Consider the following 13,376-nt stretch of genomic DNA (forward strand, 5'->3'; position numbering starts at 1 on the left):
ATGCGTCAGGTTGCACATTCTGCTGCATGAAAGAGCTCATTCTGGATTTTTTTCTGGTACATTTACACCAAGGTTGCATCAAATCTTGTCCCAAGGAAATCTCTGCTCTGCTGACATCACACAGCTTTGACTGGGAGAAGACACACAGATCGAGGTCCTGGTGGAAATTCCCAGTCGGATGAGGACTTTGTGAGGTCTGAGGTCTCCTTTCTGGTGTCACAAGTTGCAGAAATGTCTCAAAACAGACAAAAAAAGGCAGCAAAAATCCTTCGATGTTGATTTCCTAAGTGGCCACAATTTACTTTACAGTCCTCATCTTGGATTTGAGGATGAGAGCTTCAGGATCTTTTTCCTCTGGTACACTTTGGTTTGATGCATCAATGTTTGTAAAAACACAGCAGCGTCAGTTCTATCAGTTTTACTTCTATCTTAAACATGGAGCACATCCTACGCCAGGGTCTAAAAAATGTTCTACAGTGAGACTCTGCAGGATGCATCGATGTGTGCAGAGCACGGAAACACTGGCCAACGCCAACATTCAGCCTTTTTAAAAAGGATTTTAAATGCACGTTTCTCCCTCACTTCTTATTGCATAATACAGGTGCTAAAGAGTAACAAAACCGATACATGTTGTGCATAAAGTTTAAATAAATGTACAAAATATTTAGATAATTAAAGACTTTTGGAGTTCAATCAATTTAAAATGATGTTCGGCTCAATCTACAACTATGCAATAAACATCTCTGTAGTTTAATTGATCGAGTCTACAGACACGGTGAGTGTCAGAGCTCATTTAACCAATCACAGACCTGTGATTGATATTCAGATGATATGCTTAATGATGCTTAATCTACTCTGACTTTGTACTCTGGCTACTTAAAGGTCAATAATCCACAAATATCTCACTTCTTAATGTGTTAAAAACACTCTGGATGTTTGTATCTGCCAATTTCCAATAGCGCAAACTGGATAAACTGATTGATGACTTGTTTTATCATTTAAAATTATATATATACAGTGCTTCTACATGTCATTTCTAATAAAAGCCAGTACTGAACGAATTATTCAAGTACAACCTTTCTCTAACAGTGAATACACTGAGAAGCTTCTCGTTAAAGAAACAGTCTATTATCGGCTTCACCGGAGCGTCACAGAGGTCTGTCGGCCTCATTAAGAAAACAACGGATGTGAAAAAAGAAGAACATGAACAGACTGATCAGTGTCTTGTCGGCGCGCTGACTGGCTGCGGGTCTACATGTCGGCCTTGACGAATGAAGCGAACATCCCGTCTTCCTGCTCCAAAAGAGTCTCGGGTTTGTCGTACTCCAAAATGTTCCCTCGCTTCATCACGATGACCAGATCAGCAGTGAGGATGGTGTGGACGCGGTGCTGGAAACAAAGGCGACAGTTAGACTCTGGAGGTCACGTCAATAAAATAAATGCATCTCAGCACACACATTAGAGGTCACATGACTGAGCCTTCAACTCTTAGAGCCTTGTGGATCGGTGAGTTGATGGTTTTTTAGAAGTAATTTATAAGATTTCTCACAATCCCAAAAAAAGAAACCAATGACCAAATGCAATGACTTTCAAGACTGTGTCTCATAATCTGACATTTTCTTCCTGGAACCAGTATTGGGGGATTTGTTGGTTTGATGCCTTGTGCTCTGTGTCGGGGCACCGATGACTAAACAAAAAGTTAGTGAACAGGAAAGCCACTGGGAGGCCACTGTGGTTGATCAAACTGTCTTTCATCTTTGTCTCAAGGAAGGTAACGCCAAAACGAGACTAAAGGAAAGCCGTTTGAGGTCCAGACACTGGCCAGATCAAACACATTGGGATGGGAGCTCTGTTTCTTTGCAGATGATGTTGCTCTTTCTGCTACATGAGGCAAAGTGATTTGAGGCTAAGTTTGACACTGTGGGGATGAGGATCAGGACTCAAGAAGTGGTTCACTTCAGAGGAAGGAAAGTTTTTAAGGAAAAGTGGAGGATTTAGGTGTCAAACATTGAGTTTCTTGTGTGGTGAATATTTTACCACAGCAGTTCAATGAGACACATAATATATCTAAATTTATCAGCTAGTACTTGTTCAGTCCTCACATGTTTAGTTTTTCCAACTGACCAACAGTGAACGGCAGGTCTAAATCTCCCAGAATACCAGTAATCAACTGGGACACCCTGAGATGAAGCTAACAGAAGATATCACAGAAAATGACACCAACAAGTGGCATGATGATGGATTTAAGGGTAGTTTTACATGCTCTCATTGAACACTGACGGCACTGAAGTATGCGTTAAGTCTTGATAACACTGTAAGCTGTTGCAGAGTGTGGCCAAAGTGCACTTTATCTACATGAAATATCTACAAAAGAGCATGCAATAGTTTGCTTTGATACCAACCAGGCTGTCAGTGGCAGTGAGGATTCGGCAGACCCACACTCAGCCAGGAACAGTAGGAAAAACAGAAACAAGTGGAAAAGTGGCAGGAAAAGACGGTCTGTGCTGATCCAGGTCTACTTGTGAGTCCTCACTAGCACACTGAAGAGGCTCTCCTCCTGTGCTAGCAGGCTGGGACCCGAGTCACTTTCCACCAAGATCCCTGAGGAGAAGACCAACACCTGCTCGGCATCCAAGATAGAGGACACACGGTGCTGGCGGCAGGACGAAGGGACAGAGGGGAGGACGGGACGGAAAACAGCATGGAGACAGCATGAGAGGGACAGACGGAGGGAAAGTGTAGAAGGACAGAGAGGGTGAATGAAAGGAAAATAAAAATAGAAAAAGAGAGACAGAATCACAGAGAGAAAGGAGTCAGAAAAGGAAAGCAGATAAGTGAAGGAAGCGGCTACGATGAAGGTGCTAAAAGCATTTGGAATATTAACTGTATTAAAGTTTGGAAAACAGTTAGTGTGGAAAAGGAAAAGGAGCACAAAAAGATGCATAAAGCATCCTTAAGGAAAATATAATAGATGCACATGAAGCTCAAAGAAAAAGAGCCACATATCTGCATCTATCAGCACTGAGCAAACCCAGAAGCTCAGCTTTGTTCAGAGTCTGGCTGAGGTTTGTGTCCCTTTTACTTCACTTTGAACAACAGAATCAAACGAACAGAGTGAAGGGCTTACTGCGATTGTGACGACTGTCCTGTCTGCAAACGCAGTCATCACAACTTTCTGTAAGATGTTCTCCTGCAAGGAAGAAAAGAGGACAAATAACTGAAAAATAGAAATTTAAACGAGAAAAAGGTGAAGTACATTTACTTTGATTTCGGGTACATATAGTATATATACAGCTTCACACTAGCAAACAATTAAAGTGCCATGTTATGTAGTATTGCTGCATCTTCTTTGTCACAGAAACAGACTTGTGAGTACTTTCCATATGTTTTTTTGGGGATTTCTATTTGACATTTGAAGTTTATTTCAATTTAATTCTATCACCAGTGGCGGAAGAAGTTTTCAGATACCCTTCTTTAGTAAAAGTACCAAAACCAGATTGTAACATTGCTCCATTACAACTAAAAGTCCATGTAAGTAATATCAGCAAAATGTACTTAAAGTATCAAAAGTACTAAAAATCCTGCGAAATGACACCTGAGAGTTATACAATTATGCATTATATTACTGTATTATTAGTGTAATTAGCATTTTACTGTTGTATTTATTTGAGGTGGAGCTGACTGAAGCTATTTTATATACTGTTGGTTAGTTTAATATATTTCACAAACATATGATGACATATAAAGTCATATGTTGTGAAGATAAAACTACAGACTGCAAAATAACAAGTAAGTGTAACTGAGTAAATGTACTTAAATCCAGTCCACGCTGTCTATAACTGAGAACTGAGTAACAAATGAATCAGCAAACTGGGTGAGAATACCAAAACAAACACATGGATGTGTTAAGGAGAAGCGGTGCAGTCTATTGTCTGACGTCACTGAGACTATCACACACACCGTGGCCATGTCTATAGACGCCGTGGCTTCGTCCATGATGAGGATGCTGCTCTTTCTGACGAAAGCTCGGGCCAAACAGAAGAGCTGCCTCTGACCGACGCTGAAGTTCTCTCCACCTTCAGTCACAACGGCATCTGGACACATTCAGTTACACACAAGTATTCAATTACTATTCAATGCATCCTGCAGGACTTCGAAGATGACTTCTGGTGCAATGAAACCGGATGTTGATTTTAGTACCGAGTCCTCCAGGCAGCGCTTTCACCATGTTCTTCAACTGAGCGATCTCTAGCGCCTCCCAGAGTCGATCATCAGTGCACGTCCTCTCTGGATCCAGATTAAACCTGCAGCAACAGGACACAGTTTAAACTGAGTTGATGAGGAGGATGCTGAACAGGTGCATCTCTACAGAAACTTATTGCACACGGCAGAGCAACAGAGCATGCATGTACCTTTAATTTATTCCTCACTGATTTAATGCACTACAATGTGAGCACACTAAAGCTCTGGGGCAGCCCTGAAGACTACCTGAAACCACAACAAACCACATTCTTTCCATCAACTTGCACAGATTCCTTCAGTCCTTGAAAGTCAAGCGCCTGCACAGTTTATATGCAGTGCACAGTTTATATGCAGTGCAATGTGAGCTGAAGAGGCCGAAATGGGAGAAAAAAAGCACAGAGTTTGGTGGATGTAAAGGAGTGTAGAGTCTATGGAGGGAAGAGGAGATGAGTGAACTGCGTGAGAAAATGCTAAATTCAGAAAAAGCTGTTTATTTGCTGGTTTGTCTCCTTAGAAAAGACAGTAAATGATGCAATTTACCTACCTGACATTGAAAAATGGGAGAAAATTGAGAAAATATTGCAAAAATATATAAAAACGATTAGCCTGATATATAAAAACAGGGATCCTGCACAGTTGTTGCATGCAGAGAGGTTATGACTGTTGTTAAAAGCTAATATAACAATTAAATCCCTGTTTTTTTCAACATTAAACTTCTCTAATTCTTAATGAGACTTTGAGGAATAGCTGCAGACATAATCAGGATGTGATAAATCTGCTTAAGATTTGACTGAATCTGTGTTTGGCAGAATCAGAGTGAGTCAGAATATAACGACAACATCTCAGATAACAGTGTGAAACAGTTACTGTCGACCATTCACCCCCCGGCTTACGTTCACATAAACAAGAGCCGGTGGAAATGCCAAGACACACTCTCACACACACACACACGATTATCTAGAGCGCCTTATCTGTCCAAACAAATAGCACATGCTCTTTGTCTTTTACAACAAACACAGAGTCACAGTGTCTTCTGGTAACACAAACACGCAGAGGTTGTGAGTGTGTGTGTGACAGAGACGAAGAAGGAGACGGAAAAGGACGCAGGGTCCTTCATCCCTCCGACGACCTCCTCAGTCCATGACGTCCGTGACAAAAGTCAGATTAGGTCCAAGCCAGAGTTCCCACTGTGTTTTCAACCACTAACCCCACAGCTGGGCCTTTGTGTCGTCATGTGACAAATGTCTCTCAGGACACAAAAACACTCCACAATTCATTCTTATATTACTTATTTATTCACTCGCTGCTGCTTCTTACTTTCAGCTCATATCGTGGTGTCAGCAGAACTGAGAGCCAGAGTTCTGACGGCACCTCCTCTCCTCCCATTGATCCACCAGCGTTCGCGACTCAATGCGATCGTTCATTGAAGGTTTCTTTCATGAAGAGCTGAAACAGGTGTGAGCGTACTGTTCCTCCCTGATAGGGCATCTGCCAACACTCTCTTTAAAGTTCAGTTGGCAACGTAGAAAGAAATCTGGCAGCTGCCGGCAGTAGCTTCATATTTACTGAACAGACAGACCCTAATACTCGTCTCCATGCCGATCAGCCTGCGATGCTTTTCTGTTCCATCCGCCCCAGAACTTTTGTGTCATGTCTCGTCGTGTCTGTCAATGTGTTTGTTCACTAGCGTTATGTCTCGTCTTGCACTTCCTGTTTTATTGTGAAACCTAATTCTCCTCTCGTTTCAGACCCCTTGACTTCCTGGTGTCCTTCCCGCCTGTATGATTGTCTGCCCCGCCCTAATTGTTTCCACCTGTTCCTTGTTACCTCGTGTATATATAGTCCGCGTCTCCCTTCGTCCTGTGCCAGGTTGTCTTGTGCCATGTTGTGAACCAGCCTTGACCTTCCTGGCTCTGAAAAGATCCTTGATTCCTTTTTTTGCCTTGTTAAGATACGTGAGTAGTCCTAGAGACCCTTTTCATGTTTGTCAGGAGTTTGAGAGTTGTTTCCTTTTGCCAAGATCCTTGCGCCTTTTGTTTGTACTTGATCATTGATTCATCAATTATCAAAATTGTTGCTAATTAATTTATCGGTCAGCTCATCAATTAATTGTTGCATATTTATCCATATTTTTTTTATAAATATGAGGGTTTGGAACATAATGAGCATGTTTGTGTTTGTTGAAGTGATTTGATTTTGATTTTCTGAAAGTTTTGACACGTCTTAAAGTGTTTTTTTATGTAACTCTGAGTTAGTTTTCAACCGTTTCAGAGTCAAACCTACAGGTGATGATATAAAACACTGGTTTCTGTGGACGACCACTGTAAAAAATGAACCTAACTGGCTATGGTTTAAATCCAGTGGTTATATCAGTCACACATTTGTTTCCATTAATACACCAGAGCTTGGTTTGCAGTGAATCCTTCACAGCGTATTAAACCGGACATGCTAAAGCTTTGCTCGTTCGTTCGTTCACCTTATCGATCCACTGAATAACACAGGATCCTGGAGGATGATGGAGAGACGTGACCTTAGCGTCTGCAGAGGGAGCTTACAGATGTCGATCCCGTCAATGATGATCTTGCCTGCAAATAAGCAAACATATGCTCACATCTCCAATCTGAGTCACAGTACAATTAAACAGGAAAAGCATAATCAGATAAAATTATTCAGGACATTAAGGATTATTTCATGTTTATAACCCAAACAGTGCATCCAAAGCACAATGTTAGAAATAGAATAATAGAATACCTCACTGTCGCTGCGACTGAAACACATTTAAAAACAGTTCTGGGGTGACTTTCTCTAACCCGTCTCTCCCCATCAGTGATGTTAAAGGCACTGGGAGTGAGCCAGACTCAGCGTGCAGCTGTATTTTTCTGTTTAATTAGGAAGCCGTGGCCTAGAGGTTGGAGAAGCGGAGAAACTTGGGAGTGGTGGAGTATCCCCTCCCTCCCTCATTAGCCAGCTGATGTGCCCTTGAGCAAGGCACTTAACCCCCCCATATGCTCCCCGGGCGCCTGATGCGGCAGCCCACTGCTCCTGTGTGTTCACTGCATGTGTGTGTTTACAGTGATGGGTGAAATGCAGAGAATAATTTCCCAGTTTGGGATCCGTAAAGTGAATAAAATTAAATTAAAATTAAAAATTAATTAAAATTAAAAAAGCGTGAACATATCAGCAATCGCCGGTTGGAAAATTTTAACACATCACTTAATCCCAACGCACATCAATCACTTATCCTGGGAAACAAAACAGCAAAATCAACTCAAAAGACTTGTTTCGTCCAACCATCCATCCAAAACCCAAAGATATTCAATTTGTTAGCAAATGATATTAAACTTTCAGCATCTCTCAGATAAATGACAAACAATATAAACATCTAAAAATCCATATAAGTATAGTTTTTCTGAACTGAACTCAAGAAAACTCCTTTGCTTGTTCAGTTATTAATCAAATTTCCAACATTATATTTTTGGGGTCATGAAATCGAGACTGTTCAGTCAGGAGAGTTATCATGAGGACGCTGCTCTGCTTTTATTCCACTGCTTTATAAGGAAATGCTGCTGTCACACGCGTCACTTTACTGTTAAATGAAACGTCTGCCCAGCTGTGTGTGTGTGTGTGTGTGTGTGTGTGTATGGAAAGAGTGACTGTGTAATCTCATCTCTGTCTGAATAATCTGTCCAGGAGCGTCATCTTCATCCAGACTAAAAACAGAATTATACGACCGCGAAATCCAGTAAATAAAAAAAGACAGTTTTAAGACTTTAAGACCGCTGTCTTGAAGAAATATTACAGAGAGGCTGGAAATGACAGCGAGAAAACGGGCCACGTCTCTTCTTATGTCCTGATTTTAATCCTCTGATTGAAGAGCCTACTTCAGGTCCTTTTGTCAGGAATTTAAAAGTGAAACATCACACACGGAGAACAAAAAGAGCTTCGGATTCTCACTTAGAGAGACCTGCACGAGTGTTTAAAAGGAGCCGAAATGCAAGGAGGGACGGTTAAATAAACGCTTCCTCCGACATAAATATACACGACTACACTACAGGGCGGACGTTTAGAGAAGATGTCTTTTGAAGGTAATATAGAGGACTAATTTACCTCCGCTAGTGCTTTAGTTTTACCAAAACCCATTACGGTATCTATGTTTACTTCGTCTCCGCAGTTAAATCACCTCAACCCTCGACTGTGTTTGGGTTTAGTCAGTGTCACATGTTTGTCGGTAACTCAGGTGAAATGTAGTTTAATGGTTTAAAGCAGGTCGTCTCCACAGTCAAGATGACCTGCTCTGGTGTAGTGAAGCTTCCTTTAACGATAAGGCTGGTGTTTTCCTGTAAGACCGCCGCTAACAGCGCGTTAGCAACACTCTCTCAACACTTTCTGACTCCCCACCCCGCCTGTGGCTCTCAGCTCCGAGCCCATTGGTTCACACAGAAGCCGTGAATCTTTGAAAACAAGTCACAAATACATAGTTTCATCTTTTAAAACAGCTGCTCGCTGAAGTTTTTAGCTGTTGTTGGGGACTATTTTCAGTGGCGGATTAACCCACATTCGGTGTGAGGTCTATGAGGTTTTATTTTTAATTTTTTTAAATACTTTATTTATAGTTTTTCATTTATAAACAAACATGCCCCCCCCCACCCCCAAAAATCAAGACTGAAAAAATAAATAATACAAACTGTATACTAACAAAATAATAACAATAACAATTATTGAAAGAGTACATCTATAAATAAGTAAACATATGCAAACACCTAGGATTATTACACATATTTATGCGAAACATAGGAAGAAAAAAAAAACATAAATAATAATAAAAAAAGGGATATTACTCCATTACACCTACACGGACAGGGAAACATTTTATGATAGATTCAGGTTTTTACATATTCAATGAAAGGGCGCCAGGTCACACAAAATTTTCCAAAGCAATTAGTCCAACTGTATCTCATTTTTTCTAGCCGCAACAAAGAGAGCATTTCTTTAGTCCAATTAATAAAAGAGGGGGGTTTATCTGATTTCCACTGAAGGAGAATGAGTGAGGTTTCTGCCTTAATTTGAAAGTGACAGAAGAAGAACGAACAGGTAAACAGGAAGAGAGAAGGGTATGAAATGCATTCCAGCTGGAATCGAACCTCGACTGCTGCAACCATGTAGCATGAGCTACAGAAGAAAACCTGTGACCACTTCCTCCACATCCAAGAGGAATATTCGCTTCTTAGGTGGTCTCATTTGAATAATTCAGGAAAAAGCTGCTACAGCTGGGACTAAACATTTTCATGGGCCACGTTCGTGCTGTGCTACAGTGAGTAAGAGGAACTAAGAGGGACCAGATTTACAGTTTGGTTTACAGACTGAGAAGGTTTATGTTTACCACTTCAGGAAGGAACCGTAAACTACAAGGGCGGTAAATTAACAGGGCTACATGTAGCAGGAATAAAAAGCATTGTTAAGTCCATCATGATGCCTGAGTATCTTTACTCTAAATATTTCTGTCTCAACCAATCGGTACTGTTAGCTCTACTGCTACTGCTGCAACCAGAACGCCCCAAATTATTATAATATTTAATAATATTATTATAATATTTTGTAATATTTTCGGTTTGGGAGCCAAGATCATTGCTGTATGAGGCTTAAACTGGTGGTTTCATACATTTTTGTTATATTATATATTGTTATATTATACTGAAATACACATAATGGGGGGTGAAGCTCAATGATCGCCTCAGCTTAACTGATCCACATGTACACTTCTTTTATTTTAACTTTTATTTGGCAGTTTCTTCTCACAGGAATATTCAAACTTAACATCTAATCATCAAATCGTGCTACGCTAGGTTAACCGCGAACTCTCTCTGAACTCTCCCTCTCTCTGTTAACAGCGTGACAGGCGACAGACTCACCTTCGAAAATATCCACCATGTTGAAAAAGGCCAACGACAGGGAAGACTTGCCGCTGCCCGTGCGGCCGCAGATTCCCACCTAACAGGAAGAGGAGAGGCAGCCAATAAGCCTCAGTGTGACACTGCCGCGAGACATCAGACACCTGTGTGGTAACAGAGTGGCGGCTACGTGCTGAGCGTGGACGGGGTTTGGTCACAAAGTGCCAGTTCGCAGTTTACTGGAGGCACATGGTTGTGACTTCAAAGGAAAGGTTCACATTTAAACAACAATTCATCGTCTTCTTATTAGACATTCTAGACTGGACTTGTTAGACGATATTAACGACATTATTACATTCAAAACCCCAGTGAGACACTTTTCTCAAAGTTCAGAAGCAAAGATTTCTGCCCTATAAAAAAGGACAAATGCATTAATGAGTGAGTGGAGGAATGATTTGACAAAAAACAGACATTAAGATGAGGGAAATTATCTTAATTGTATCCCTATTATTATGTGTCTTTTAATTCAGTTGTGGATTTTAGGAGAGCCAGGATCTGACAAACCTCATTACCAAATTTTTTACAGTGTAGTTACACAAACACACTGAATAAAATGATGCAGGAGGATCCAGGACTGTGCTGGAGACAAGTCTAGAGTCCAAGAGTTGGTGGAGAGGAGGATGCTCAAAAAACTGTTCATCATGGTGAACGTCTCATCAACAACCTACTGGTCACATAGTGGAGAAAGTTTTATTCAAATTTATATCCTTCTCCTGTAATCCCCCTGTGGGTCATTATTCATTAATTGTGCGTACCTCCTCCTGTCCCTCTCTCTGCTGGCTCTTTGTTGAACATTCCTTTCTGGTTATGGACGTCACGTCACCACTGTGTTATTTCAGTGTGATGTGAGGTTCTTCTTTCCCAGCAACACTGTGTGAATTACCTGCCATCTATAGCTGCTTCAGTGCATGGATTAATACAGTACTGCTTTGGCTGTTGCGTCTTATTTTTCGCCAAAGCCACCAGACTCCATTGACAGAAACGGTAATTTTACCTCGCAGCTCAGTGTAAATCACACTTCATTCAAACTTGACAGAAACAAAATAAAATTCACCAAAACAATCTTTCCACTGTCCCAACAACATAAATACTTTTATTCACCAGGTTAGATGTGAAAACGCTCCACGCTGGTTTTCCCGCTGCCACTCTGATGCTCGACCTCGCTCCCTCTCGCTCCTCTCCTGATTCACATCTAACTCTGTGAATTTAGGATATTTTTGACCAAACCAGAGTTGGTGGTGATTGTTGGAACAGTGGGAAGACTAACCAAGACAATTTTGTTTAGTTTCATTTTGCTTCTGTTGAGTTTGAATGAAGTGTGTTTTACGATGATCTGCAAGGTAAAATTAGTGTTTCTGTCAATGGAGTCTGGCAGCGATATCTTGTTTTCTTTGAACAAGATTATCAATTCTGTACTTTTCAGCCAATGAAAGACGGATATTTTGGGGTTTTTATATGTATTTACAGTACTCATACATGCTAATCAGAGGTGGTTAAAGTGTTACCAGTAAAAGTATTACATGTGGTACTTTATATTATCATTATCCTACGATTCAAATCAGAGATGAAAAAGATATCTGAAGAAATGAAATAATGAACTCTCTCTTCGTCACTGTAGGTGTATCTCGACCACACACACTCTCTTCACAGCTTCATGTTAATTACCTTCTGGCCTGGCTCGATGTACGCGTTGACGTGTTTGAGCACTGGCTTGAGCATGGGATCGTAGCGCACACACAGGTCCTGGATCTTGATCTCGCCGTCCTGGGGCCAGTTCTCAGGCACCTGAGAGGTGTCTGGAGGGAGAGAATAACAGGAGGGCTTATTTCTCTCTCTCTCCTTTTTACTGTCTCTGATCCTTACCACACTAGACCAGACAACACCAGTTTAAGACCACTGCAACAAAAAACAGAAGACCTGCTGCTTGTCAGTTGTCTACATAACAGTCCTGCTGGTGTAAACAGGAACTTAAAGACCATATGGACCAAGTCATAACACTGCAGATATACAGTGGAACAGTTGTCCTATTAAAGTGCTGCTGAGCATCTCCACTGACATCACAAGCGTACAGTTATATACTATTTACTACTTATAGCTATAAATAATAATAAATACAAAAAAAATTATGACTAGATTAGAGCATTACATCTATTTTCTATTCTTTTATTTATATATGTTTGTCCTGATTATTTACAGTAAGATCATGTTGTATGATGTTGCAGCCCTTCTCAGTTTAATTGCAAATTTCATGTGACCTTTAATTTATATGGAAAGCAAAGAAGGGACTACACTCCAGCTTTGACTTGCTTTGGGAAAGTTTTAACAATCTCAAATACTATGGCAGATTTGGTGTGTAACATTAAGGTTTGCACTCTAACCCAGCAGCCAGAGTACATATGCAGCATTTGGAAACACCATAATTGTGCATAAGAATGATTAACTGTAGGGTGAAAATGACTAATTTGGAACATTTTGCATTGGAGGTCCCCCCTCGATACCTTCCTGGCTCTGTGCAGACTATTTATGGACCATGGACTTTGTGCAGTCTATCAGAAATCTAAGCTTTATCCAACAATACAGTACTGCACCTCACACTGATGCACATTTCAGCCTCCACTTGCAGCTTGTTTGAGCCCTTACACTTAGAGTAACTACACCATGAGCACCCACATTCTATTATAAAGTGGTGTTACTGGTGTATAAGTAACAGCTCTAAGGTGCCTCAGCTGTGTATTGGTGAGTGCTGCTCCTTTGTAAACACTGGTACAAAGATATAAAGAAATGTTACATCACAATAAGTACACAAGTGATTTAGGTTTGCAGTTCCATGAAGGTGGGGGACTTGCAAGGGACAGAAAAGGTCCAAGTCCACAAGACTAGGAGACTACAGTCATGCTAGCGGCTCAGCACAACAGTGCTTTGAGCTAAATGCTAACATGCTAACGGTGGCAGTGCTAACGGAGGAAGGTCCATGAAAGTTATTACAACTCATGCTGGGGGGGGGGGGCTCTGGATCCTACACTTCCCATAATGCAGCTGGATCGTATCTTTTGTTTGATGCTCCATGCCTGGAAAATGTTTTTTTTTTTCAAACCCAGTTCCCAATTTGTCATACAGGCTTTCCATTGAAAATGTGTAATCTCCAAACTCAAGTGGAACTCCCTCCAGAGCCACAGCAGATAATTT

General features: G+C 41.0%; 1 protein-coding gene across 1 annotated transcript in view; it reads right to left on the reverse strand.

Annotated features, from left to right (window-relative positions):
* Nucleotides 1-434: 434 nt before the first annotated feature.
* abcc9 (ATP-binding cassette, sub-family C (CFTR/MRP), member 9) overlaps nucleotides 435-13,376 on the reverse strand; it is a 48,062-nt gene continuing 35,120 nt past the window's right edge. Inside the window, exons 35-41 of the mRNA XM_041963529.1 lie at nucleotides 11,856-11,986; nucleotides 10,152-10,230; nucleotides 6,719-6,827; nucleotides 4,201-4,304; nucleotides 3,961-4,094; nucleotides 3,128-3,190; nucleotides 435-1,389 (exon numbers count right to left, since the gene is read on the reverse strand). Coding sequence (XP_041819463.1) covers nucleotides 1,252-1,389; nucleotides 3,128-3,190; nucleotides 3,961-4,094; nucleotides 4,201-4,304; nucleotides 6,719-6,827; nucleotides 10,152-10,230; nucleotides 11,856-11,986 — 758 coding nt within the window. The 3' untranslated portion in view covers nucleotides 435-1,251. The remainder of the gene's footprint in view (nucleotides 1,390-3,127; nucleotides 3,191-3,960; nucleotides 4,095-4,200; nucleotides 4,305-6,718; nucleotides 6,828-10,151; nucleotides 10,231-11,855; nucleotides 11,987-13,376) is intronic.

This window comes from Chelmon rostratus, chromosome 22 (assembly GCF_017976325.1).
Source record: "Chelmon rostratus isolate fCheRos1 chromosome 22, fCheRos1.pri, whole genome shotgun sequence".
Lineage (NCBI taxonomy): Eukaryota > Metazoa > Chordata > Actinopteri > Chaetodontiformes > Chaetodontidae > Chelmon > Chelmon rostratus.